General features: G+C 50.3%; 1 protein-coding gene across 2 annotated transcripts; it reads left to right on the plus strand.

Annotated features, from left to right (window-relative positions):
* Window positions 1-39: 39 nt before the first annotated feature.
* On the plus strand, window positions 40-27342 carry NOL6 (nucleolar protein 6). 2 transcript variants are annotated; one of them, XM_039718903.1, is made up of 26 exons: window positions 40-65; window positions 145-357; window positions 1691-1807; window positions 2063-2242; window positions 3138-3306; window positions 4062-4196; window positions 4341-4504; window positions 5119-5239; window positions 5573-5631; window positions 5794-5895; window positions 6422-6537; window positions 6916-7093; window positions 7493-7615; window positions 7766-7914; window positions 8635-8710; window positions 11026-11166; window positions 11451-11562; window positions 11782-11936; window positions 12165-12328; window positions 12751-12903; window positions 14064-14161; window positions 15011-15135; window positions 15276-15365; window positions 17392-17589; window positions 25750-25851; window positions 26943-27092. In XM_039718903.1, exons 1-26 carry the CDS (start codon window positions 60-62, stop codon window positions 27090-27092), a joined length of 3396 nt encoding a protein of 1131 aa, XP_039574837.1. In that variant the 5' UTR covers window positions 40-59. The 2 variants fall into 2 exon arrangements, with proteins under 2 accessions (XP_039574837.1, XP_039574827.1); XM_039718893.1 differs by lacking the exon at window positions 40-65 and having other exon boundaries at window positions 72-357; window positions 26943-27342.

Raw genomic sequence — 27342 nt, forward strand, 5'->3', positions numbered from 1 at the left:
GTGGCCGGCGGGGCGCGCGGCGCCGCACGCGCTGACGGAGGCGCACGTGCGCAGCGGCCATGGCGGTGAGAGGCGGCGGGTCCGGGCCGGGGGATGGCGGCGCTGGGCCGGGCCGAACCGAACCGAGCTGTGTTCTCCCCGCAGGGCTCTCCGGAGGAGGCGGAGGAGGCGGAGCAGGGCCCGGAGCCGCCCGGCGGGGGCGCGGTGCGGCGGGGGAAGAGGGCTGCCCCGGGAGCCGCCGCCCCGCAGCCGGCCAAGCTGAGCCGCGCCGAGCTCTACAAGCCGCCGACCAGCGAGGAGCTGACCCAGCTGAAGGAGACGGAGGATCTGTTCCACTCCAGCCTGCTCCGCCTGCAGGTCAGCCGGCGGGACCGCGCGCTGCCCCGGGTTACCGGGCTGGGGATGGGGAGTTCAGCTGGTAACGGCATCGTAGTACCAGAGCGGTTTGGGTTGAAGGGGCCTTTAAAGATCATCTGGTTTCAACACCCCCCCCAGATTCACCTTCCGGGTAGCTCAGAGCCTCATCCAGGCTGGCCTTGAGCACTTTGGGAAATGCGGCATCCACAGCTTCCCTGGGCAACTTGTGCCAACACAGTCACAGGGAAAAATTTTGTCCCATTGTTTAATCTAAACCTACTTTCTTTCAGTTCAGAGCCATTGCCCCTTTTCCTATATGCTCTCATAAAAAAAGTCCCTCTCCAGCCCTCTTGTAGCCCTTTTAGGTACTGGAAGGCCACAGTAAGTCTCCTCAGAGCCTTCTTTTCTCCAGGCTGAAGAATCCCAATGCTTTCAGCCCTTCTTCATAGGAAAGGTCTTATCATCCCTCTGATCACCTTGGTGGTCTCAGAGCCTTCTTTTCCCCAGGCTGAAGAATCTTAATGCTTTCAGCCCTTCTTCATAGGAAAGGTCTTATCATCCCTCTGATCACCTTGGTGGCCTCCTCTGGGCTCACTGCAGCAGGTCCCTGTCCCTCCTGTGCTGGAGCCCAGCTCTGGATGCAGTGCTCCAGGTGGGTGTCAGCAGAGCAGAGCAGAGGGGCAGAATCCCCTCCCTGCCCTGCTGCCCACGGGGCTCTGGATGCAGCCCAGGACACGTTTGGCTCTCTGGGCTGGCAGTGCCATGGCCGGGGCATGTGCAGCCTCTCAGCCACAGCACCCCCAAGCCCTTCTGGGCAGGGCTGCTCTGGGAATGCTCATCCTCCAAGCCAGATTCAACATCTTGCACATGGTATCTTGTTGAATCTCATGGGCCCAGGTCCCTCTGGATGGCATCCCATCCCTCAGGTGATTGGTGATTTTTATGAGGAACAGCTTTGATCTGCTAGCTACTTGCTGTTGTCAGTGGCAGGATCTCTAGGGGCTGGTTTGTGGTGGGAGCCTGTGTGGTTGTTTCCTGCAGCTGATTCTCTGTCCTACAAACAGCCAGCCTGAGAGCTATGCTTGTGTGAATTACATCAGGGTTTTTTTCCTGGATCTTGGTTGGGATGGAGATGATTGCAATTCAGCACTCACATAAAATGGCAGGAACTGATCAAACTGCCAGCTCCAGGCAGGGTTTTAGGAGAGTTTGGTGTGTCCCCCAGCTCACCAGCTGTCCTTTGCAGCAGGCTCATGGTTGGTGCTGGAGGACAAGGTAAAAGGAGCATTTCCAGTGTTACAGATGCCTTTGATGGTCCCCTTTCCCCCTACAGATCGAAGAGCTTTTGAAGGAGGTGACATTGAAGGAGAAAAAGAAGAAGAGGATCGATGCCTTCCTCCATGAAATTAACAGCCTGCTGAGCACCATCCCAGAGACTCCAGAAACTGAAGTATGTTCCAGGGTTATGGAAGAGGTGGCAAGACCCCTGTCCTGGATGGAGCAGAAGCAGGCTCTGCTTTTGTTCTGCAAGCAGAGCTGCTTGTAGACTGTATCCCTTAGGGGCTGAAAAAATAATACTTTGCTTTTTCTTCGAGGAAGGGAGATTATCTTTAAGCTCTGTGTGCAGCTGTGTGGGGAGCAAGGTCTTGGTCCCTGCACATCTGCTGCTGTTGATGCTCAGAGTGTTTTGTGTGTCTGTTCCCAGCTCACTGACCAGGCCTGGCTCTCCCAGGATGTCAAGGTCCCGTTCCTGCAGGTGCCATTCAGCGTCAAGGGAAGGTTCCGCTTCGTGCCCCCAGCCGAGCTGAAGGTGGTGGGCAGTTACCTGCTGGGCACCTGCATCAGGCCAGAGATCAACGTGGACGTTGCAGTGACCATGCCACGGGTGAGTGGCTGTCACTATTGAGTAAGAAAGCAGCACAGGCTCCAAGCAGGCTGGTGTGCACAACAGCAGCTTTAATGCAAAAGCTCTTATGAGAGAGTTCTGATACATTCCACTTGATTGGCTCATTAACAAAATCACCTTCCTCACAAACGGTCCTTGAAAAGAACAGGAAAACAGAGAATAGGAGAGCACCATCTCCGGGTTCTTTATAATAGCAAGTTATCATAGTTTCTCTACAACTCCCCAAAAAGTCTCACAAGTCCACTGTGAGAAAACTAATTTCATTTTCTCGCTCTCTGCCCAGGCTGTCACATCCACAAGTGGCCATGCCACTTCTTAAATGGCTTGGGGCCTGCCAAAACCCTGTCCTCTCCTGTCCTCCAAGACCCCTGCCCTTCCCACTCCATTCCTCAGTGAGGTGGCAGTCTCTAAATATGCCGGGTGACTTCCACAAGGAGCTGGGGAGTGTGGGCTGGCCTCTTGCTCTGTCAGAGCAGCTGTTTGATCTTTTAGTTCCTCCTGAGGATCTTCCTTCTCTCTGCCGGGATGGAACATTGCCAGGGAGATGCATGCTGTTTGTTTTTTTACCCAGCTGCACTTCTACTGCAGCTCCCAAGACTGTGTTAAAGGGAGGGAGATGTTTGGAGCGTGGTAACCTCCCCTTGCTGTCCAGACTTAATTGTAAGAAAAGCTTGAGACCAAGCAGACCCTGTTTGGCTGCATGACTGCTCTTGTCTCCTGTAGTCCTGGAGCTCGGTGAGCCAGTATCAAGCTCCTGACCAGCTGGATAGGGCTGCCTGTGGGGCCAGGGGAAGCTGTGGGTGCAGGGGTGCCTCAGGCTGGACTGAACTTGGCAGGCTGCTGAGGTGGCATTGTCCTGTCCCTCTATTCCTAGGAAATCTTTCAGGACAAAGATAACCTGAATCAACGCTACCACCGGAAGAGAGCCCTGTACCTGTCCCACATTGCCCAGCATTTCTCCAAGGAGAAGCTCTTTGGTAGTGTGAAGTTTGCCTACATGAACAGCAACCATCTGAAGCCCATCCTGCTCCTGAGGCCTCAAGGTGACGCTTGAACCTTGCTCTGGTGTGGGGTGTGACTGGGTGCTGGTGTTGGGTGGAGGGTGCTGGTGGTGATCTGATACTATTTAACGCCTCATTGGAGAGGGTTCAGTCTGGGCTGCCATCACAATTGGTGATAAATTTTGGGTGCTTCTCATCTGTTTTCTCTCCTCACACAGAGTTTAGTCCTCAGGGTCTCTCCCCTTCCCAATCCTTTGCAGCTTGGCTGGGCTCTCCAGCCTTGGCCTTTCTGGATGGCATATCCTGTGGGTACTTCAAGGAGTAAAAAATAAACCCTACAAAACACACCTGTATCCAGCACTGCCTTTCCTTCCTGCCCTCCCTAGCCCTGTACCCTACTGTCCTCCTGCTTTCCCCAGGAAACTGTATGCAGTTTGTCTCTTCCCTGATGAGAAGATGTGATCCCTGTGAAAGAGAGATGCAACTGCTGCTTGTTCCCGCAGCCCTCAGGAGGCAGTGGGTTGGGATCTGGGACAGACATGGCAAGGCCAGGGGGCAGGCAATGCTGCCAGACTGAGCAGTGAGGAGGAGGATGGGGTTGGGCCATGAGCTGTGTGACCTCAAGGTCATCACTGGCTCTGGGATGTGGCCACTCTCTGCTCTGAGATGATTTCCACTGCTGTGGAACTTTGCTGGGAGGGAGGATTTGCCTTTGCCCAGGCTGGGGATGCTCCGTCTTTTCCCAGTTTAATCTCTGACATCTTTTCCCCTGTATATCTTCCCTTGGGTGCTTACAGGCAAGGATGAGAAGATTGTCACTGTCCGGCTCCATGCTTGTCCTGACTCAGATCTCTTCAAACCCAGCCGCTTCTATCCCAGCAAGAACAACGTCCGGACTGCCTGGTTCATGGAGGAGAGCGCTCCCAAAGAGGGTATGGCCTGGGGCTGGGGGAACATGGGGCCATCTGTTTCAGACAGAGACTGCCCCCAGTGCCTGTGGGTGGGTCCATTGCAGCCCTTCTCCGTGGGCAGGCAGTTGGTGACTGGGTCCATCATGCTGTCACCTCTCCACACAGGAGCCACCGAGCCCCCGACCCCGCACTACAACAACTCCATCCTCTGTGACACAGTGATGCTCTCCCACCTGCATTTCTTGTCTAATGCAGCTATGGACTTCCCAGGCATGAAAGATGGCCTGGCCCTCCTCAAAGTTTGGCTGAACCAGCGGCAGCTCAGCAAGGTATGTCCTGTGCCCAGGTGGGCTCTGCTCACCTGGCTAACCTGCCTTTGGCCTGCTCTCCTTCCTATGGCAGAAGCGTGGTGCTTTGATCCTGGGCGTGGGGTGGTGGCTTGTGGCTTTGCTTTGAACTGTGTTAGGTTTTCTTGGATGTCACATTTGTATTTTCTGAAAAATCTCTTCTCCCAGGATTTTTCTCCTGGGAAGCTGAGAAACAGCTTCAGACAAAAAGGAAAACAATATTATCTCATTTGCTTCTGCTGTGTTTTGCTGCTTGGGAGTGTGGTTGGAGATTGTTAACCAACAGGTGGTCGTTTAATTGGTTTTGACTTATTGGCCAACCAGTGCCAAGCTGTGTCGAGGCTCTAGAAAGTCACGAGTTTTTATTATTATCTTTTTAGCCTTCTGTAAGTATACTTTCTGTATTATTTAGTGTAGTTTAGTGTGGCATTCTTTAATATAATATAGTATCATAAAACAATAAATTAACCTTCTGAGAACATGGAGTCAAATTTATCATTCCTTCCTGCCACGAGGGCACCTCACAAATACAATACATGGAGGGCCCATCCTAACTTATGGGCTGCCATGGGGTTGTGGTACCTCTGTTTTCACAGGGCTTGGGGTGCTTCAGTGGCTTCTTGGTCTCCATGCTCGTTGCCTACCTGCTGATGAAGCGCAAGATTGTCAAGATGATGAGTGGCTACCAGGTGTTGAGGAGCACTCTGCAATTCCTGGGTGAGTTTCCAGGGGCCTCTCTGGACAAGGAAAGGTTGCTGTCTCTGCACAAAGCCTGAACACAGCAAGGGAAGGGGCAGAGAGGCCATTGTGGCTTTTCTTTTGAGCTGAGCCCCTGTGGGTGGGATGGATAGGGGGGAATGAGTCAACAGAGCAGGGCTGGATGGTGCAGCTTGCAGTGGGTAATTCCCATCATAGGGTGGAGGCCAGCATTGTATTGTAGCACTGTTGATGTTGTGAGACCTTGGTGGTATTGGCATGTAACCGTGCCACTGTCACCAGGGGGAGAGATGTGGATGGTGGTGTGACTTGTTCCTTCCTGTCTGTCCACAGCCACCACTGACCTGAGTGTGACAGGGATCAGTCTAGCCAAGGATGCTGATCCCTCCCTGGTAAGCAGCCCTCTGAGGGATCTTGTGCCTCAGTCTGTCTGTATTGCCACTGCTCCTAGGGGTGGGATGTGCCTGTTGCAGGGATGGCAGATGGCAACAGTTTTGGGGTGTCTTGGTGTACGTGATGCACTGTAGCACTAAGGATCATGTTTGCTTTTCCAGCCTGTCCTGGATGATTTCCACCAGGCATTTGAAGTGGTCTTTGTGGATCCCTCTGGACTGGTCAATCTCTGTGCTGATATGACTGCCAGCAAATACCACCAGGTACTGGGCAGGTTGTGGTGGCTTCTTGAGGTGCTGTCTTAGAGTGAGCTCAGACACCGGATGGTTAGATGTCTTCAAGGAGAATGTAGAACCAAGGGAGAGCATTCATTGTGGCTTTCTAAGCTTTTAACATCTCCAGCTTTGAAGCTTGGAAGTGAATTTGGAGACTTAAATGTAGTGCTGCCTTACCAGTCTTGCTCGAGTGGTGTGGGAAAGTGGTTTCCATCTTTGTGTGAACCTTTGGGTGAAGCCAAGCAGCTGTTTAGCAAATGTAACTGTTTCATAGGAGAGAAAAAAAATCACCTTGGTGTCAGGGATATCAAAAAGGGACTGTCTGGCCAGTAGTGAGAGCAGTTTGTTACTTGGCTTCATGCTAAGGACAGAGACTGGGATCAGGGTGTGTTGCTGACTGTGGAAATGAGCTGGCCTTTGTTGATGGGAGAGCACAAGTGACCACTTCTGGAGGGGTTTGCTTTCCTTCTCCCTTTGCATCCATGCTCCTGCACTGCCTTCCCTCCTTGCTCAGGTCCAATTCGAAGCCAAGCGCTCTATGGAGATTTTGGATGACCGGATGGTGGATGGCTTTCAGGTGCTGCTCATGACCCCGAAGCCCATGCTCAGGACCTTTGACCACGTCTTCCAGTGAGTCTCACTGTGCTGGTGGGGTAGTGCTGAGGCAGCCTGCTCAAGGACAAGTGAGCTGCTTCTGGCTTTGGTCTGGGTTAGATTTGAACTTCTATGGTGGGAAGCGGCTCTGCTAGGCTCTGAGATAGACACTGGTGCATCCTTGCACTGGGCTGTTCCACTTTTACTGTCTAGATAGCCTCCCACAGGAGGGGAGCAATGTTTAAGCCTTGGAAACAATGACCAGCATCCCCTGAGATGCCAGAGGGCATTCTTGTAGCACCCATGCTGGGCTAGGACCCTCAGTTTCCCATTTTATCTATCCTCTAACATAGCCCTCTCTCAGAAAGGATTTGGTGGCAGAGGTGGGTGACCAGCTTCTCCTCTTCTCTGTAGCCTGAAGCACGTCTCCAAGCTGCAGGGTACCTGCAAGAAGATGCAGCTGCTGAATGAGCTGATGGATCGGGGTGGGAACTACGTGGCTGCAGCCCTGCCCTTCGTTGTCTCGCTGCTGGCACGTGGTCTGTCCCAGAGAGCACAGCTTGTGGCTCACTCCCTGCCCCAGATCCCCGAGGTAATGCAGCTTGACAATGACACTGCATCCTTTGCAGCTTGTGGGGTCTCGACTGTCTCTTGTGGTACTGTAGAGCACAGGGAGGGCATCCCTGCTCACTGGGGAAGGAGGCAGGCTAGTCTCCCTGGTTGGGAATATGGAACCTGCGGCCATGCCCTGGGCTGTGGGATGCAGCTGTGTTGCTTGGTCTAGGCACAAATCCTGGGCCAGTAATGAGGAAGGGTGAAGACAGCTTTTTTTGTCATTGGGAAGACCTATTAGATGAAACTTCCTGTCTGTGCTTGTCTGGGCCCCTGGGAGAACATAGCAGGAGGTTCATCTAGCACCCCAATATCCCAGCAGCTGCTGCTTCAGAAACCTCATCTCTCCTTGTGCCTCATGTTCCTCATTTTCCCACAGTGGCCAATTGATGCTGAGCCCCCAAAACACAAGGATGTTGGGCCCTTGACGTTTGGTCTCCTGTTTGTCCCAGAGTTTGCTGCCAGCACGCTGGAGAAGGGTCCTCAGGCTGATCACCCCGAGGTGAGGGGAGCCCTGCTTATGCTGAGTAAGGGCAAAGCTGGTGCTGTGCTGTAGTTGAAGACAGCTGGGAGGCTGGCTGGTGATCTTGGGAAGGTTTTGTTTGGCCCAGAAGTGACCTTTGTCCCTGCTCTGGTCAATGTCCTCCCACAGGCGTTGGAGTTCCGGACCTTCTGGGGAGAGAAGTCAGAGCTGCGTCGGTTCCAGGATGGCAGCATCTGTGAGGCTGTGGTGTGGGAGGCCAGCACTGTCTGCCAGAAGCGCCTCATTCCTGAGCAGATCATCAAGCACCTGCTGAAGCTGTAAGTTGCACTGAGCAGCAGCTGTGGGTTGCTCCATGTGTCGCTCCTGCCATGTGTCCTGTCCCTGGTGACCCCATTGTCAGCTTCATGCTTTCTGGGGTGTTGTGGGTTGTTTCAGATTTGTGAGATCATTTTAGTTGTCCAAAAGTTGTGAGCTGCTTCCCAAGAGCAGGTGGGAAGGGCAAGCACCTGGTGCTGTAGCTTCTGCTGGATGTAATGCAAAGGGCAAGGAGACAGCTTGGTCCTGCCCTTACCATGTGGATGGGATGCTGGGGCACTCCTCAGAGCTGCAAGAGAAGCTGTCTGGACCTTGCAGGACATTTTTGTGAAATCCTCTGAGACTTTGCAGTGGTTCACAAGATTGTGTCTTCCCTATGGCATTGGAATGCCTCTGCTGCAGTTTATAGCATCTGCCAAAAGTGAGGCCCTCTTGCACAGAAAGGAGGGTTTGCCTGTGCCTCTTTGTCCTGACTTGAGGAGGGGTCTTGTGAGGGAAGGCTGCACATTGGTGCCTTTGGCTTTGCATCCTGTGAAGCTGCACAAGTATTGGTCCACTTTGGGTGGATTACTTGGGCAGGGAGGAATGCACAGAGATTTGTCTTTTCACCAGGGCTGCTTTGGAGAGGGATTGCTCATCCTTGGGCTGACCCATGCAGTGTCAACAGGATCGATAGGTTGGCATACTGTAGCTCTGATGCTCTGTTGTCTTCTCCTTCATAGCCATGCAGACATTCCTGAGTCCTCCATCTGCTACACAGGAGCCCTGCTGGAATCTGTGATCAGGACTGGTAAAGAGGTATGATTGCTTCCCTGTGGGGCTGGGGCTCTCTCCAGGAAGAGCAGTGAAGAAATGGCTGTAGGGAGGCTGGGTTGTAGCAGCTGGGTTGTTCCCAAGAGAATGTAGTAAGGGTAAGGATCTGACAAGTCTTTCATGGCAGCCAATGCATAAATGCTGAAATCCTCTTGCTTTAGCATCCCCCAGATCTCATTTTGCCCTGCTAGCACCCCATTGTCCTAGTCTCACTGCGTTTGCTCCTGTCCACATGCCTGAGCATATATTACTGTCCCACAGTGCTCCTCTGGCTGCATCTCTGAGGTACTGCATCCTTCAGGACATGGGCCAGACAATTCTGTGCTGCCCATCCCTTAGGTCCAGCTGGCAAACCCAGGAAAATGATCTTTCCTGGCATATTGCAAAGTACTAGATTGTGCTCCATTTGAATGAAAAAAACCAAAGAAACTGCACTTTCAGACAGAAAAAATGCATCTCAGAGGCTGGGAAATGTCCCTTCTTACAACTTCTGCTTTTCAGCTTGTGAAATTAAAGTCTGGAGATGAGCCATGAGCACTTTGACTCACTTCACTGGTCTTTTTGTACCGATGGCTTAGGATTTTAGTGTTAATATTTTTCATATATTTGTAATCCTGCAGTTCCTTAGTGTATAACTCTAAATTCCATATAGAGTGTTAGCTACTGTCTTCACATTTTGGTTAGACAAAACAATTCCTCTCTAGGCCTGAGAATCGATGATACCTTACTATCTCAGGGAATCAATGATACCTTACTGTCTCAGGCCCTGAGAAATGTAAACAAAAGTGAGTTGGAGAGGGAGCAAAGGATACCTTACTGTCTCAGGCCCTGACAAATGTAAACAAAAGTGAGTTGGAGAGGGAGCAAACTTGGAGTAGATGTCTTCATTACCTGAAGCTGTAATTGGAAAATTAACCCCTAATGTGCAAATGAACCAAACTTATAAAAGTATGAAAACCCATGACCCATTGTCCATTTTTAGGTGTAGTCCCTGAGGGGGGCTTTGTCTGCCCGAAAATGTACCTGAAGGCCATTCAATAAATACAACCACTTTTTATTCCCTTAGTTTTGTCTGGCCTCCATTTTTAGGTAGTCCCAAAAAGGCATCAGTACAATCAGCTCTTTACCTGGTTGTTGAATGGAGGAAGAAATTGTTTCCACTTTTTTAGATCGAAGGGGCATACATTTGATGCAAAGAATCTCCTGTGCCAGAACTGACTGTGGTCTGGGCAGAGCTGGGTGTCAGATTTGGGATGAGATGCTGGCTTTCACAGCCTGCTGTGTGGTGAGGCAGGAAGGTCTATGTGTTTTCCTTTCAGACTGGTCTGGGGTTAGCAGGGCTGATACACCCCAGTCTGATAGGGGATGCATTTTCCTGGAGCCTGAGCGGTGCTTAGGGGTTCCATTGTTGCCAATCCTTGAGGAACTAAAGAGAAAGTTGCTGTTGAGTGTGGGGTGGTGAGTGCAGGGCACCTGCTCCTCCAGCTGTTGCGTGCAGGCAGTTTGGGGAACCAGCAATGCAAGGATGTGCAGGATGAAGGCAGAGGAAGGATGCAGCCACAAGCAGGACGGGGTTTGTGGTCCAGCACACCCACAGAGGGTGCTGCTGCTCCGCCACAGAGCCCAGGTTGGAAACCTCCAGGCAGGTTGGCTCGTTGTGTGACTCAGCTGCCTCTGAGCTGGGTGGTTTGGTGTCACCAATGTGTCCTCCCTGACAGGCTGCTCTGCTGTTATTTGGGGAGGTGGAAGCAGTAAGGGCAGCACCAATTCTCCTGGTGCTTCTCTGCTGCCCTCCGCAGGGTTCCTGTGATGCTCTGAGTGTTTTCTGTCTTTGCTTTTGCCATGTGCCAGAACTCTGCCTTGGCTAAAGATGTAATCAGTAGAGTTTTCTGTTAAAACTGCTGCCTCTGTTGGTGTCATAGTAACTGCTGGGGAGACAGTAGCAGGGCTCTCACCTTGCCAGTGTATTATGATCTCTATTCCCTGATCATTCTTGGCTTCTCCTTTATTATAGTGACTGCTGGCAGTACAGCTCTTGGTGCTGCCTTAGTGTCTTGCAAAAGAAATAATTTTATTTGCCTCTGGGATAGCTGTGGCTGCTGGGGAGTTGCAGACAGCCTTGCCCTTGTCTTTTCTCTCTTTCTTACTTCCCCATTTTGCTGAGTGCTCTTGCCAGAAGCTGCTCCCTGGGGTGGCAGCGCTGGCTCCTCAGAGCTTGGGTGTGATGCCAGCCCATGAGGGAGGTGAGGTGAGTGCAGGAGCAGGAGAGGTGCTTGGAAAGACTCGCTGTGTGTCCGCAGGCAGGGGGAACGGGCGAGGAGGCCCTGGTCAGTGTTGTGTGCTCCTACGATGACCTGAGCCGCAAGCTGTGGAGCCTGAAGGAGCTGCCGCTGACGGTGACGGCTGTGCAGGGTGTCCATCCTGCCCTCCGGTACACAGACGTGAGTGTCCAGGGGCACGGCCATGCGTGGGGGTCTGCAGGGAGCTGGGCTGAGGGAGGACTGAGAGGATGAGTCGCGCTCTGCTTTTGTGGCTCCTGAGTGCCCTTGGGGCAGTATGGTGCCTCTTCTTTGCTGTTCCATCCTTTGGGCTGGCTGTGCACAAGCTGACCAAATCCTCTGTACTGGAGGGCTTTGCTGGTGTGGGGGATTTGAATGAGGGCATACACATTGCCAAGAGGTTTCTGCTCCCTGGTCTCAGTTGCTGGGTGACTGTTCTCTTTCAGGTCTTTCCTCCCATTCCTGTGAAGCCAATTTATTCCTTCCATAACAGAAGCAAGCACTTGCTACTTCCTTCAGAGGAGAAACCCTGCCCAGCCTACATAACCCCTTTGAAGAGTAAGTGGGGTGAGATGTGAGTGGGAGATGATCTGGTGGAGGGAAGTGGAGGCAAGCATCAATCCTGCCTCTGTTACTGCTGTGTTGGTGTGCTGCAGGCAGGAGCAGAGCCCTGTCTCCTCCTCCCCTTGAGCTGTAACCTGTAGTTTCAGACACCCCTATCCAACACCTTATTTCTGTGTGGGATTCACTGACCTCCTGCTCTCCCTTTGCCCCCAGTCATCTGCCACATGGAAGGCAGTGGCCAGTGGCCACAGGACAAAGAAGCCATCAAGCGCATCAAGGCCGCTTTCCACCTCCAGCTGGCTGAGCTGCTCCGGCAGCAGCACCAGCTGGTTTGCAGGCCTGCAGTCACCCACACGGACGTGTACAAGGTAGGGAGGTCCCTGGAAGCTTCTCCAGGCCTGACCTTTTCGAGGTGGGGGGCTGTGGCAGTGGTCCCACTGTATAAAAACAATATTTGGATGGTGGGCCTAGGAAAGAGTGTGGTGAGACTGCACTGATGTCGGGATGCTGCTGTTGTATCCATGAGGGGCAGCATAACACACATCATGCTGCTTTTGTCACCATCCAGCCTGACTTTGCCTTGTATCCCATCTCAGGATGGCTACGTTTTCCGTCTCCAAGTAGCCTACCACCGGGAGCCCCTGATCTTGAAGGAAGTGGTCACTCCAGAAGGGATGCTGAAATACCAGGACACAGAGGAATCTCGGCAGCTGGAGCTGGAAACATTGCATCTGCCCTATCTAACTAGCTCACTGCATGGGTAAGTGAGGCAGAAAGTGCCTGAGAGGTCAGAATGTGGGACATGGCTGGAAACGCCCTTGGATCCTGGAGGGTGATGGTGGGTAGAGGAACTTGCTGTGGGAAGTGGCCCTTCAGCCAGCCTTTTGGGAGTCTCTTTGGAAGGATTAAGGGAAGGATGTGGGTGGCACCAGTTCTCACCCTGAGGTCACTGCTGTGAGGAGACAAATATTAAAATGCAGCACGCTTAGAGGGGGGCATGAGGCAGCATTTTCCCTTCTTCCCCCAATATCTCATCATCTGCTGAAAGTCTCTGTGCTTGTGATGCTGTGCAAGTGTTCCTTGCAGATTTTTGCCCCTCTTTTCTTTCTTGCCAAATGCCAAGAGGCTGTTGTGGGTCCTGGGGTGTGTGTGCTGAGCAGTGGCGTGTCTCCCTCCTCACAGGCTCCAGCAGCAGCACCCTGTGTTTGGCAGCACTTCCCGGCTGGCCAAGCGCTGGATCAGCGCCCAGCTCCTGAGCGACAGCATCTCTGAGGAGTGTGTGGACCTGCTTGTGGCATTTCTCTTCCTCCACCCAGCTCCCTTCACACCACCCAGGTGAGGATGAAGAGCCCAGACTGGCCTGATGGTGGTTTAGTGCCTTTCATTACATGGCATGGAGGAAGAGTGGGATGCTGCTCAGGTGGGAGGTGTTGAGAGGGTTCACAGCAGGGAGCATGAGGTCCCTGTGCTGCCACAATACTGTCCCAAGTCCTGTTGAGAGTTGCCAGAGGAGATGGAGGCACTTAGCACTGCAGGACTATGGCTTTCCCTACACTGTGCCCTCAGAGAAAGGGGGAGAGCAGGTAGGGCTGGGAGCAAGTGTCCTTGTGGCCTCTAGGTGCTGGTGGCACAACTGCGGGTGTCTTGTGCCTTCTGGTGGACTGGTGAGGCCCCTTGTTCTGGGGGTGCTGGCCAGAAAAAGCAGGGTGAGGGCTCTGTTGTGGCTACCAGCATGCTGGGTCTCCTGGGTTCCCTAGGAAGGATGTTAGGGTGGTGATGGCAGCTCCAGCCTCCCTCCCTCCTGGAGAAGGCTTCCAAGGGAAGGACGAATGGTTGGGCCCTGAAAACTGAATGGTGTTGGTAAATGCTGGCCCCTGGCAGACAGATGTAATGGAGCCCAGAGGAAGTGAAATGAAGTTAAAGGAAATGTTTTTCTTCTGTGTGGAGTCAAAAGGTTACTCTGCCTTGCACTTGGGGTGCAGTTTCCTTTCCCAAAGTAGCAAGAACAACAGTCTGATGCCTAGAACGCTTTCCTGTCTCCCAAAATAACAGAATCCCCGTCTTCCCAGCTATCTGGCTCTGTGGATGTGTCATGTTGCAGGGGAAGAGGTGCTCTGGGAACTTGGCTGGTGTTCAGACCAGCACCAGAGATGGAAGCAGCTCTCTCTCCACCTCCTCCTTGTTCCAGACCCAGGAGTCTGGGTGGAAAGAGCATCAGGAGATTGGGCAGCTGGGAGGGAGTTGGGAGGGACTATGATTTATGTTTTGCTGGTTTCTTTTTCCTGAGGAATGAGGGGAAAGGGTGAAAAGATTTTCCCTGGAGATTTGGAGAAGGGGAAGTGTCTCAAATTCATTCTGAACTTCCCTTTCCCATCACAGATACCCCTCATTGGGCTGCATGTGGGTTGGGCCTTCACTAAGTCACCCCCAAGTGCAGCCCTTCTTGCTGCCAGGAGAGCAAATGCTGATGTTGAGTTGTTTTGTCCTGCCTGCAGCTCTCCACAGGTGGGGTTCCTGCGCTTCCTCAACTTGCTGACAACCTTTGACTGGAAAAACAACCCTCTGATAGTCAACCTAAACACTGGCCTCACAGGTGAGTGGGCAGTGGGTAGGAGAGCTGCAGCATGAGATTCTTGAGCCCTCCTTGGCCAGTGCCTGGCTCCACATCTCTTGGATACATCATAGCTTGTGCTATGAAAAGGAGATTTTCCACTCCCTCGCTCCTGTCCTGTCATGTTTCACTTGCCTGCAGGATGGGTTTGGTTGTACCATGTGTGGTTTTCTTTTTTTCCCTGCCTGCCTCTGAGGAGATTGGTCTCACTGATGATGCTCTGCTGCTTCTGGTCTTGTTGAAATCTGTGTCAAGCACGGGTGGTGTTGGATGTGGTGTTGTCTTTGAAGCTGTCTGTTCCTGCCCTCTAGTGTTTTGTCTGTTAATGGTCTTTTGGGTACATGCTGGAGCCACAGGAGACCAGGGGATTGTCCTGGCTCTGCAAAGTCATAGGGTGAGGGAGATAGTTACACCCAGCTTTTAAAGCTGATTTACAAAGAAAAGTAAAGGTGTTTGGGAGAGAATTGGGTTTTGAAAACTAATATTTTCCTAAGTGCCCTCCAACTTATTTTAATGAACTAAAGAGCTTTTCCCCACTTGAGGGGAAATAAAAGACAAAAGATACAACACTCTGGATAATACAAACTGTCACTAGCTTATAATGTCAATTTCCAGCTTGTGTCAGTCTCAGAACCTGCCATGCCTGAGCCCACCCGAGTGGGTTTAGGGCAAAGGTCCATGTAATGGGAGTGAGCCCGAGGTGAAGGAGCTCTGGTTTCACATGCACTGTAGGATCAGAGGGTGCTGTATTTCCTGGCTGTGATGGGGCTGAGGAGGTCAGAGGGCTGTGGATGGGGCTGAGCATCTCACCTGTCTGGCTGTCCTCTCCAGAGTCTGACTGCACAGAGATCAAGAACAAGTTTGTAGCAGCTCGCGCTCGCCTCCCGGTCATGTTCCTGGCCACCCCCAAGGACCAGTGGAGCTCCATGTGGACCCAGGAGCGCCCCTCAGCACAGGTGAGCTGGGCCCTTTGTCCCCTTGCCTCTGGTGGCTGCTGGCTTGGGGCAGTTCTCTGCTCCTGGAGCTTAGAGGGAGGGATGTCCCTGTTAGATCCAAGACTGCCAAGTTTTACCCTCTGACTTCCTTCCCTCCCCAGATCCTGCAGCGCCTTGTCCTGCTCGCCTCGGAGTCTCTCCGTGCCCTGGAGAAGCAGCTCATGGACCCACTCAATGACCAGGATGTGAAGGTAACCCCCTGGGGCAGCAGCACAGGAGTTTTCAGGCTCTGGCCAAGCAGACTGGGCTTTGGTGGTGGTTGCTGGCATGTGTGAGGAGGTTTCAGGCTGTGGCCATGTGGTCACCCTGGGATGTAAAGCTGCAAGGATGGGAGGAAGGAGGCTGGTGTCCCTCTATGCCACCCTGCTTCTGGGGGACCCAGCTCTGCACTGCAGCTTGGGGTGACTAGGGCAAGTTTTTTCTGTATTCTCTAGTTTTCTTGGGCCATGAGCAAACCCACAATATTCCTCTGCCAAGCCAGTTGGTGTGCCCATGACCAGATCAAATGGTTCCTCTGGGAGACTGTTCTGGAATAGCTGTGGAAATCTGGCTTGTTTGCTCAGCTCTAACCAGGCTCAGGGTGTTGAAGGTTTTGGCAGAATAGTACCAGGCACTTAAGGAGGATGTTATTTTGGTTTGAGTGGAGGAGTAAAGCCCTATGGAGTTTAACCCTCTTCAGTTTCTCAGTGATTTCATTCTTTAAGTAAACTAAAACATCCATTACTGCAATGGACTTGAGAGATGTATATTTATTTACACTTTGAGGGGAGATATATGTGTTTTGAAGGGTACTTCGTTGATGTACCAGTTAGTGAACCAGGAGATTGAATCTTAAAGGACTAAAGAAGCCAAGCAGTGGTTAGATATGGCAGATTCACATTAGGGACAAAAAACCCCAAATGAAAACCAAAACCAGAAAGCAGCAGTGGATTTTTTTTTTGCCTAAGCAATATAAAAAGGTCTTACTGACACCGCTTTCTGTTCTGCTTTATTTTGCACTGGAAATATTAAGAGGTGAGGATGTACTTGAGACAGTAGCAGTGTATGTTACAGGGCTGTGAAGGAGTGAGGCATGTCCAGTGTGTTGCAGTCACAGTGCTGGCCCAAGACCAAAATTGAAGAGGCACATTGTGAGCTTGGGATGGTTAGCTTCTAAAACAAACTGTTACATGGCCTCCCAACACCTTGATTCAATCTGCTTGGGACATCTTCCTCCCTTCCATTGCAGTGGGAATGTTTCTCATTGCCATGAAATCTCTCTGGTCCATTCCAGTGTATGGAGGTCTGTAATGTTCTTTAGGGATAAACATAGGATACTGTTTCCAGGGCAGAGCTTGGGGCAGGGAGGATGGAAAAGCCTTTCCAGTTTAGTTTGGAGTTGCCTCCTGTGTCTAAGAGTGCTGCAAGCTGTTTTTATGTCTTTGCATTTGACTCCCATGGGGGCATGCCTGCTGTCATGAAGATGCACACATGGGTTTGCTCCCAGGGCACACACAGTAAGCCATGGACTTGATCACTGGGTGGGACAAGAGGTCTGTGTGGAACAGAGCTAGGACTGACTCAGTGCTGGTCACTGATGTTCTTCATGTGTGTTCTCCCTGGCCTGGCTGTAAACCAGTTCTAGGCAGTGGGTTTTCTTCCAGTGCCAAGATGAGCAGTGTCCCATGCCTCTGTTCATGTCTCTGCATCATTTGTTCCATTTGAAAATGTACACATAGTTTTAAGCTTTTTCCATTTTAATACAGCCGTATCCACAGCTAGATCCTGCCTGTCCAAATATTTACGTGTCTGGGATTGCTCCCCTCCATTAACGGGGTTTTGCTCTCACCCTCTGTCTGTTTGATGGAAAATGCTGTTGCCCTCTAGGGCAAATCCTGATGGACAGATGGGGCCATCCCATTATTAAACAGCTCCTTTGTTCCCTGCATGTTGTCCAGCTCCTGTTGGTTCTTGATTCCCCTCTTCATCCTGAGACTGCCATGTGCAGTGCAGTTATCCATCTCAGCTCACCTCTTTGTCCCTCTCTCAGTAGCATTTACTCAGGTAGGCTTCCTGGGGTCTGTGGCAAACTCTAACATTAATCTCACAAAAGTTTTGTCTTTGGTTCACTGCTTCCTAAGGAGAAGGAGACAAAATGCAAACAAGGACTTGGGAAACCTCTCTTACCTCTCCTTCCTTCCTACTTTTGTCCTGTGTTGACTGTTTTTCTCCCTGCAGATGGTCTTCCGCCCTCCTTTGGACTTATATGATGTCCTGATCCACCTGAATCCAAACCAGATTCCTCGGCTCCTGGAGAGCGTGGACCGGCCAGTGAAATCGGTTTCCCGTGGCGTGGTGAAGAACAGCTCTGCCACGAATATTCTCTTCCCTGTGGTGGATTATGACCCTGTGCAGTTGTACCTCCAGGAGCTGAGGGTAAGCACGGCCTGCTGGGGAGGCAGGTGGGTGCCTGAGGGAGAGTTCCCCTCTGGCTTTTGGATTGCCTGCTGATGCTGGACGTGGCTGGTGACATCTTTAGGTATTTGCGTGGGATGGGCATTGCTTCTCCAGCAGAAGTCCTGGTGAATACACCTCCTCCTGCATGGGAGTGCTGCTGTGATGTGAGGATGAGCACAGATACAAACCACCAGGAGCTTTTGCTGAAGAATACTGTATTCAGCACAAAAGTGTCTAAGCCATTTGTCTCCAGTTAGTTAATTCACTTTTCTTGGCTTCTTCCACCAGTTGGTGTACGTGATGGGCAGTAGCCACGTACAATTTCTGGGGGGAAGTAGAGGTATCCATGACATGGTCCCAGTAAGCTTTCTGCTGTTAGGGCAGTGGTTGTGTGAGCCAAAGGAGATCAGTATTGGTCACAGAGTGGTTTCTTTGTGTTTGGCCGCATGCATAACAACAGAGGAAGTTGGTAATGTGGCAATATGGAGAATACCCAAACTCATTGACCATGTTCTTTTCCACCATAAGGCCAAGCCAAAGCCTTGGCAAGCTGGGGAGATATGCAAGGTCTTGGATGACAGCAGTGATCCTCCCTGGATCTGGACAGCCTGTGCTTTGCGGTTGTGCAGCACCTGGCACTTCCCAGCTTCATACCTGGGTTAAATGTTAGTGTTGGATGTGCAGAGAGGTGGATTGTGGTGCCCTCTTCTCAAAGCCTGCCTTGACTTTGAAGTGCCATCATCCCTTACTGATAGGAGTGCTATGAGCAGTGCCAGAACTATAAGCATGGGAATCTAGGCTGGCTGTGGCAGGAAGGGGCCCGTGGGGGTCTCTTGTCCTGTTCCCCACTCAGGACAGAGCCAGCTTTCATGTTAGAGCAGGCTGCACAGAGCCCAGTCCTGCTGGATGCTGTGGGTCTCCAGGGATGGGGATTTCCTACTTCCCTGCCCCAATGTTTGGCCACCATTGAAAAACTGGTGCCTGAATTGAAACTCCAGTTTGGGCTGGAAGATTCTGGGCCCTTTCAGTTCAAGCTCTCCTTTCACCTTAACTAGGTACCTCAGGAGTTGGGCAAAGAAAACTTGCAAGGGTTTCTTTGAAGGTTTCCTCATCCTGGGCACAGCCCTGTTACCCCCCAGGTTGGTTGGTTGCATGCCAGCCCCAGTGCATGATAACCTGTGCCCATGGGAATCTGCTGTGGCTTCAGCAGAGCTGCCAGCTCTGCCAAGGTGTAAGCTTAGTCATCCTGTCACCCACAGCAGCTTGGGACAGTCTTGGGTGGTGAGGAAGTGACAGACAGGTATGTGTGAAAAGCTTCATGAAACTGAGGAAGACCACAAAATTGTCACACAATTTCCCTGCAAAAAGCACTGCTTCTTTAGCTGGAAGGACATTTGGGAGAGGAGGTGCCCAGTGCTCTCCTCCCTTTGAGAAGGAAGGTGGACCTTGAGGTCCTGCAGACATGTTCTGGAGAGCACTGGGGGATTTCTTGGGCAAGAAGGAAGGGGAGAAGCATCCTTCACAAGCATTTTGAAGGGAGGTGGAAACAGATTTGGAACTGTTTGCTCTTTCACTTTCCTTTCTGGTGTCTGAGGAGTCATATCAAGACCAGCCCCTCACTTTTCAATGATGAATGTGTGACCTGCTGCCATGAAACCTAGCAGATGTGGGTAGGAAATGGAATTTTTAAAGTCTTATTTTAATCCTTTTCTGCCCAATGCTGGAAGTGGGTTGTAGAGCTGAACAGAGCTTTTCGGCAGCTACCAAGGTGCTGGAGATGCATGGGGATAGAGTCTCTGTGTCTCTGAAGGGGTCAGGGCTAAGCAACTCTCATGGAAGCCTAAAAGAAAGAAGAATGCTTGCTTGAAGAGAAACTGGGGGATGCTGGATGAGCTGATTTGGAGAGCTGTCTCTTTGGGGCTGTAGATTGAGGCAGTCAATCAGGAAACTAACTCATCAGGGTTTATAGGCTTTACTTTTATGCATCTACACAACTTGATGTCAGTAAGTGGCTCTGGAAGTTAAAGGCAGAGAAAAGATTTTTCTGGAAAGCAACTTTCATTAATCTTCAGGCAGTTATCATTTACTTGGTCCAGTCAATAGTGACATCCATGTTGCCTGAATTTTTACTGCTTTTTGCTACCTGTTTTTATTACTATGAGTTATAATAGATTGGGTATTGGGTTTTGTCAGGTTGCAAACTACAGCTGCTCCTAAATCCAATATGCTAACATCTCAGTGAAGAAAGGATGGATATGAGCAAAGGTCACATTGCTTGTTGGAAGAGGTAGAAGAAGTGTTGATTCACTTGGTGTCCCCTGTTCTTTGACATGAGGGTTCTTAGGAGGGAACAGATCAGGAACTGGTTGCAGCTTTCTCTGAAGAGTGAGCTGTGGGGCAGAGAGCCCAAGATCTGCCTCAGCATCTCTGTCTGCGGGGCTTTTCTTTGTCTTTAAGGCTCTTGGATATTGTTTTTTCTCTTGTGGCTATCATACTGGAGGTATCTTCCAGTAACAGTTTGCTTGTCATTCATAGCATTCAGATCAGTAGCAGGCAGTCCTGAAGGAGCTGGTAAATATCTGCTTTTCCAGGCAAACAGGTGTTTATTTTCCTGGAAGAGTCTCAGAGGTGATGCGGCACATGGTCTCAGAGAATTCAGCTGTATCCAGTTAAATTGGAATGCCTCAAAAGCTGATTTTGCACTGCAGGACCACTGCAACCTTCTGATGCTGAGCTGTCAGTAGAAGCTACTCTATCCATTAGAAATTATCTTACTTCCTGTCTCAGTGTATTGATGTTGTTGCTTCAAGGCAAGACTTTTTCATTGACTTTGGCTTTGCTTGGTCGCCTCTGCAGCACCTTTTTATTTCTCCTTCCCTGGCTCTTGCTGCTCTAAGCAGTGTTCAGCTCTTCCTTGTCCTGTGGGCTGGAAGCCCTGGGGGTGATCCAAACCCTGCAAGAAGTTGATGCCAGAAAGGAGTGTGGTGACAGCAGTGAATCCTTCTGAGAGAACTTGGATGAGAAGGCAGTTTGGATGCAGAACTGACTGGCTTTGATTCAGAGTAATTTGCTCTCTCTTAACAGCACAAACCACGGAATTGAGCAATGGGGCTGTAGCCGTGGCTGACAGGGCAGCCATGGTGGGTTTGTAGCAACAAAGGGAGACATCTGCCTCACAGATGCTGTGGGATTTTGTGTTCTTCTCTGGGCAGAAAAGAAACATCTGCCCTTTACTGAGATTTCCACACGAAAACAGGATTCAAATGTATCGGTGTTTTGATTGAATTGAGAGGGGCAGGGAGTGGCTTCTTCCCCTAGTTCAGACTAGTAACCAGGAGATGCAGTCTTCTGTCCAGCCTGTTTGCCCCTGTTCTCTTAAAGGGTTTAGCAAGGCAGTAGTGCTCTGGAGTTGAAGGATTGCTGTGTGCCTTTTCCAGGGAGCTTAATCAGAGTAGAAAATGAAAGAAGAGAAAGTGCTGAGTCCTGACTGCTTGAATTTTTCCTGCTTCAAGGAGATGTGCTGCAGGAACTGGCTTGAGTTGCTCTGGTGCCTGGGAGGCTCTGGGTAGAGATGAAAGGCTGGCTGTGGGATTCAGGCAGCAAATTCTTAAATTCCAGAATAGATCTGATAGAGAAGGCCTGTTCTGTGATCCTGTCCACATGAGAAGGCTTTGCAGACAGACACTTCTGAGGGAAAGCAGGTGCCAGACATCCCCAGAGAGGGCTTCCCTGGAGATTCGGCCCATCAACAGCCTCCCTGCCACTTACAGTTCAGAGTGCCTTATTGAGCAAACCCTGGGTTGGCTCCTGGTGGGGATTCTCCAGCAAGGTTAAATTAAATTGAAGTGTCTGAAATGAGGCTCCCATTGAGTCTCCATCATGACTGCTGGTCTGTGTGGTGGTGGCTGTGGAGCTGCAGAATGCCCCTGTGTTTGCTGGGGGTGTGGTGTGAGAAGTCTCAGTCCATGCAGCTTTTGCTTCAGGGTGACTTGGCTGTCCTCTGGACTTTAGAACATCCAGAGGATACAGGGCTTGTGGATGTGCTTGCCATGCCTGTCTGCCTGCATTCTGGAGCTCACAAAAACCAAAGGCTCTGGCCACCTCCCTGGGCTGTTCACTCATTGTGGGGTGAATTGGGTGAAGCTGCCTGTGCTGTGTCCATCTTCTGCCTGTCTGTTGTGGCTATAATAGACCTCACATTTCTTACTGGGTCTTTGGTCTCACCAGGTCACTGGTAGGATGTACTGTCAGGCACTGAGATTTAGCTTTCTTGGGCTGTACATGCCAGAGGAAGAGCTTGTGGCAGAGAAGCTGTCCACCTTTGAGATCTTTTCTGTGTGGACGAGCAGGAAAATGCTTCCTGCTTTACAATAAACATCCCTCTAAAGTAATGTTTTGCATTTCTTGTTCCTTAAGACAAGACCTATCAGGAAGACTTGGAGACCTTTCCTTTCTTCCTCCCATGGTGTAAAAATGTGTCTCTTGCTACTGCATGTTAGAAAGGAGTTAATATAATAAAAATTCTCTGTCTCCTAAAACACGTAATGTAGCTGTGACTGGTGAAATCTTTCCAGGTCAGTCTGCTCCCTTCCTGTTTTGACTGACAGGGCTGACTCCTTCTATGGTGACACCAGGTACACAGGGAAAAGCTGAAAAGGCTCTGTGGGCTCTCATGTCAGTCAGGAAACTTCCTGTCTGGATCTGCACCTTTGGAAGGGCAGAGGTGTCAGGAAATCAATCACCTGCTTTCAGGGCTGCAGAGCTTGGCACAGTGCCTTGGGCTGAGGGTGGGTACACGTGTGTGTGCTCACTTGCTCAGTGGGGCATCAGCCCCACGTGCTCCTGGGGTGAGCTGACAGGGGACCTGTAGCTGCATTTCTTCTGTGTTGGCAATGCCCTCCCAGAGGCTGTGCAGGGTTTGTCGTGTAGGAAGTGACAGAAGACTTTTGTCTCAATGATTTGGTGGATTGACAGGTTTGCTGATGCAGCCAGGAGGACACAAGTGGCTTCTTTCCACATTTCTTTCCTGCTGCACCAAAGCCCAGGACAAGAATGTGTGTGTAGCTCCCTTGTGGCAAAGTCTGCTTAGCTTGAATTAAATTTGAAACTTTTTATCAGCTGAATCCCAAACCTAAGGGTTTAATTTGTCTTTTAAAAGAAAGTCACAGACATAGCCCCAGCCTGGGGTTCCTTGGACTGTGCTTCTTGCTCTGTTGGGTCGTGGGGGAGGCTCTCTCTGTGCCGCATAACTGGGAGCATCAGGGCAGGTCACAACAGGGTGACAGAGATCTCAAAATGTTAACCACAAATGTAATTGTTTGTTGGAAGTAAGCGGCTTTAATAAGGTTTTACGCTGTTGGAAGTAAGTAACTTTAATAAGGTTTTACGCTGGTGGGTTCCTTGCTAAGAGCACTTAAAATGCTCTGAACACTGAGCAAGTGTTTATTGATGCTTTTGCCTTCTGAGCTGCTGCTGAACCAGGAAATACTGCTGTAGGACACATTTTTGTGTGCAGAGACCTCCCTAAAAGGCTCTTCCAGCATCTGTGATGCAATGAGCCTAATCTCTTTGTAGAGGCAGTGAAAAAAATGGGTGGATAAAGGGCCAGATGGAAAAAACCCTATCCGTAACTAACAATGTAGATACTTAAACAATAGATACTTAACTAGCAGCAAGTAGATACTTAACAATGTAGATACCTAAGTATTAGTAGATACTTAACTAAATTTCACTTACCTCATTGCAAAATCCTGCTTCTGATGGAGCTGCTTAATCTGGTAATCGCATTTTAGATCCAGGCATTGTTTTACTCACTACATTTCTCCACCCTTTTCATTCCTATAACCCAGGTGATTTCTTACAGAGCTTGTTCTAATCTTCTTCCAGGTGCCATATACACTTTCTCCCTGGGTAATGAGGCCTCTCCAAATTGAAGCCCTGAGCTTGTAGGTTCCCCATATCTTTCTGAGATGGGAACCAGCTGTAGGTTTTGTTGATGGCAGGGATTTCCATGGGCCTTGAAAGCTGAATTGCAACCCAAGACAGAGCACCTGGAGAAGTGAACAAATGTAGTCCCTGCCTTTTCTCCCTTTTCTCTGAAACTTTTCCTGGAAGAAGTGTTAGCAGGCTCAGACAAGTCCAGTGACACTGGGCAGAGAACGTGGGATGTGGAAAGAAGGGTGAACTGTTTGCTTTTACTCCCCAAACCTCTGAACAAACAGGAGTGCAGTGACTAATACACCTGACCCTTTAAATGGTGCCATTTCTCAAGAACTCCACAGCTTGGTGGGCCAGTTTGAAACACTACCATGTGGACAACTCTGGGAGCAGGACAAGTGCTGAGATTTTGAATTGGATGCCATCCTTTTAACATCTGCCCTCTGCTCCCTGCAGTCTGGGAAAAGAAAAAAACCCTGCTGGGTGTCAGGCCAAACAGTGGTTTTATTGGGAAATTAGCTGAGCCTGGGAGGGTTTTTTTACTGCAAATGCTCCTGGCTTCTGTCCAGCAAGATGCATCTGTAAAAAATATTGTTCTCACAAGGAGCATCGCGTGGCGCTGAGGACCTCGCCCTGCAGAGTAGCTGGGCTCTTTCAGGTTCTCACTTGTCTGCTCCCCTTTGGTTCAGAAAGCTGCACCTTGGCAATCAGCATGCCCTGAGCTTTATTGCCCTTCCTTGAGCTTTCCCTCCCTCCCTCTTTGGCTAAAAAGAGAAGTCTTCCCTTGTTTACTGGGCTCTAAGCAGAACCTGTTGCTCCCAGTACAGAAATGCCAGGGTGGATTACCTCTTTCTCAATGTATTTTTAGACAGTGGTTTTTCTAGCCAGTTTGGTGAAATAATGCCTTGACCAGGCTTGCCCCTATGAAAGCCCATGGAGTGGGATGAGTTGGTAGTTCTTGGGATCTTTCCATCTTGATGACCTGATTTTGTTGCCCTCTGTGAGGGCAACAACAGTCCAAACTCAAATCTGTTTCTGAAGATTACAGACAACACCACCCCTCCTTTCTTATTAGGTTTGTATTCTAAAAATGCCACCTTGCCTTTTTAGATCACTGGTAACACCAACCCATTCTGCCTTTTTTTTTTTCCTACATCCTAGTATGTCCATATAAGAGTCCATCCAAGCTTTTCTTTGATACTGATTTTCTTTTATGCACATCCTCATGAAAACCTCATGGTACAATGATGCCAGCATAGATCTGTCTTGTAGAAGCTGGGAAACAAAGGTGATGGAGAAGGCTGAAGAGGGAGAAGAGGGTCTGTATTCTGGGCAATAGTTTGTTCCAAGGCTGGTGAAACCCTTTGCAGATGCTTCTCCTGTACTGGTGCTGGGGACTGTTTACTCAGCCTGGTAAATACGTCTTGTTGCCTGATGTTGATCTGCACTAAGGTGAAGGTGTATCAGGGAGCAGCTGCTTGGCTGTCTTGGTCAGCTTTTTCAAGGTACACATCTCTTGGTATCAGCACGTTGGGTGATGAACTGTAGGGCCAGACTTTTGGGTTTGAGAAGTTGCTTGCACACAGCATTGTTTCCTTCTGCTGTGATGCTCACCTGCCTCCTTGCAGCCCTGGGAATCCAGCTGGTCTGGGCTTGGGGGAAGCCAGGCTGGGCTTTAGTCATCCCTTTGTGCAACATCTCTCTTTGATCTCTGCTGCCCAACACCACCAAAGGAGATGCTCACTGACACCACTGTTGAAACACAAGGGGCAAGGAGCACAGATTGCTGCAGTGCCTCCTTTGAGCTTTCCATCTCTTTCCACCCCACAGAACACCGTGTTACTTAAAACCTCTGCTCTAAGGTTTCCTTTTTGGATAAAGGGCTGGTAGCTCACATGGGGTTTATCTTGGTGGAAGAAGGAGCTTTGATACCTTGGTTGCTCAGATTGCAGGGCTTGAGATGCTGGCCTCTGGTTTCATGTTTGTATTTGGTGTCATGAAATGTAGTGGCAGGACTGCCTGCTGGGTAGGGCCTGCCTCTTTCTGTCTCATGCATTGTAAAATTTTGCATATGGTTGCTGGACACTGGAGAGGTACAGCTTGGTAGTGCCAGGTCAGCTGATGGAGGACCATAGTGAGGGACACTCAGTGGGTTGTCACTGAGGGGTCAGTGTCATTAACCTGTGTTTGTTTTCTACCCAGAATGCCTTTGATGATCTTGCCTTGTTCTTCTATGACAAGCATGGAGGGGATGTGATTGCAGTTCTGTGGAAACCTTTGAGCTTCCAGCCTCAGCCTTTTAAGGTGAGTTTTTGTCTCTGTTTTAAGCTTTGTGTTACCTTTATACCCTGAACGTTGGAGGGCTCTTTTTATTTTTCTGTATGATAATTGCTTTGGCCAACTCTCATCAGCCCCAAAGCCCTTTGAGAAATGGAGGTCATGGTTCTGTTGCTTCTTGGAAGGGGAGAAACCAAGACACAGATGTGGCCACAGTGTCTTCAGTCATCAGGAGAACTGAGAAGGGAAATAGACTATCCCATTCTTGTGGCTTTGGGATCTTACCAGAAATACCCAACCCACAAGAAGCCTAGGTCCAGAGTGCCCATGTCCTTGTTGATGCATGGAGCTGTTTTCCAGCTGCACTGTGTGGGTTGGCAAACCCTAGAGGGTGGTTAAGCCAGGTGTGAGGCACGCTGGAGTGATTCATGCTGCTTTCTATGAAGGAAAGACGCAAAGAAACCGGTTACTCATGGCTCAGAGCTGGCAGCCCAGGCTCTTCTGTCAGTCTCTGGTGATTTATCTCCCCTCTCTTCACGGCCAGAGGGCATTGGCCATTCTGCCTGGCTGCTGTTGTGAAACCCAGTTATTGAGTGGTGAAACAGAGGAGATGCTTGCATCGGAGCTGAGTCTGGCTGGATTAAACACAAGGGTTTTGGTTTTGCCACTGTTGGAGCCAAGGATATCTTCCTACCTGAGGTCTTGACACCCACCAAAGAGCAGAAGCAGCTCTTACTCAGCCTTACTCAGTGCTGTGATCCCTTTTGCATACTTCTTGTGCCCTGCTTATCCAGGCTTTGCCATGCATCTGCACACTTGTCATTCCACCATGCCCCTGGCCATTGCTTTGCTTCCTGACTTCCTCACAGTCTTTGGACTGTGGCTCCAGGGTAAACCCTAAAAGGGGCTGGAAGGGTCACTTTTGCACTTTGTTAGCTCTAAAAATGAACACTGATAGTGTTAGAAGTAAAACTTGTGGAGCTGGGTGCAGTGGTGCAACAGGGTTTGGATGTGACAAGGCAGGAGAGGAACTTACTTCTCTTACTTGGGGCTGGCAGAGGTTGCAATGCAACTCTGAGCAGATGCTCCTATTTGTGCAATGTTTTCTGTTCCTGCAGGTCTCCAGCATGAGGGGAAGGAAGGTGACAATTCTGAACAACGAGCTGGTCTGCGTTCCCAATGTGGAGGCAATTCTGGAGGACTTTGAGATTTTGGGAGAAGGCCTGGTCAAAAGTGTGGAAGCTCGTACAGAGAAATGGACTATCTAAAACCACTGAGAGGTGTCAGAGTGGCCTGTCCTCAGGCAGTTTGTTCCTTCTGGGTCTGCTCCCTTCTATAAATCAGTCCTAGAAGAGCCTTTCAGCTTCCCAGTACTGTAATCCAGTACTGTATGTTTTACTCTATTTATCTCCATATATATGGTTCAGAAAAGCAATGGAACCTGTTATTGTTTTCAAGAATACAAATGCCTTTTTATTTTGAAGAAAATACAAAGATGAGATAAAGTTTTTGCGAATA

The sequence above is a fragment of the Passer montanus genome, unplaced genomic scaffold (genome assembly GCF_014805655.1).
Source record: "Passer montanus isolate IOZ18808 unplaced genomic scaffold, ASM1480565v1 scaffold104, whole genome shotgun sequence".
NCBI classification, from domain to species: Eukaryota; Metazoa; Chordata; class Aves; order Passeriformes; family Passeridae; genus Passer; species Passer montanus.

Bases quoted from the DNA above. Each gene is read 5' to 3' on its own strand.
- NOL6 (XM_039718893.1), top strand. From the start codon at position 94: ATGGCGGCGCTGGGCCGGGCCGAACCGAACCGAGCTGTGTTCTCCCCG. The intron at 358-1,690 runs GTCAGCCGGCGG...TTCCCCCTACAG, and splicing joins CCAGCCTGCTCCGCCTGCAG to ATCGAAGAGCTTTTGAAGGA. The intron at 17,590-25,749 runs GTAAGCACGGCC...TTTTCTACCCAG, and splicing joins TGTACCTCCAGGAGCTGAGG to AATGCCTTTGATGATCTTGC.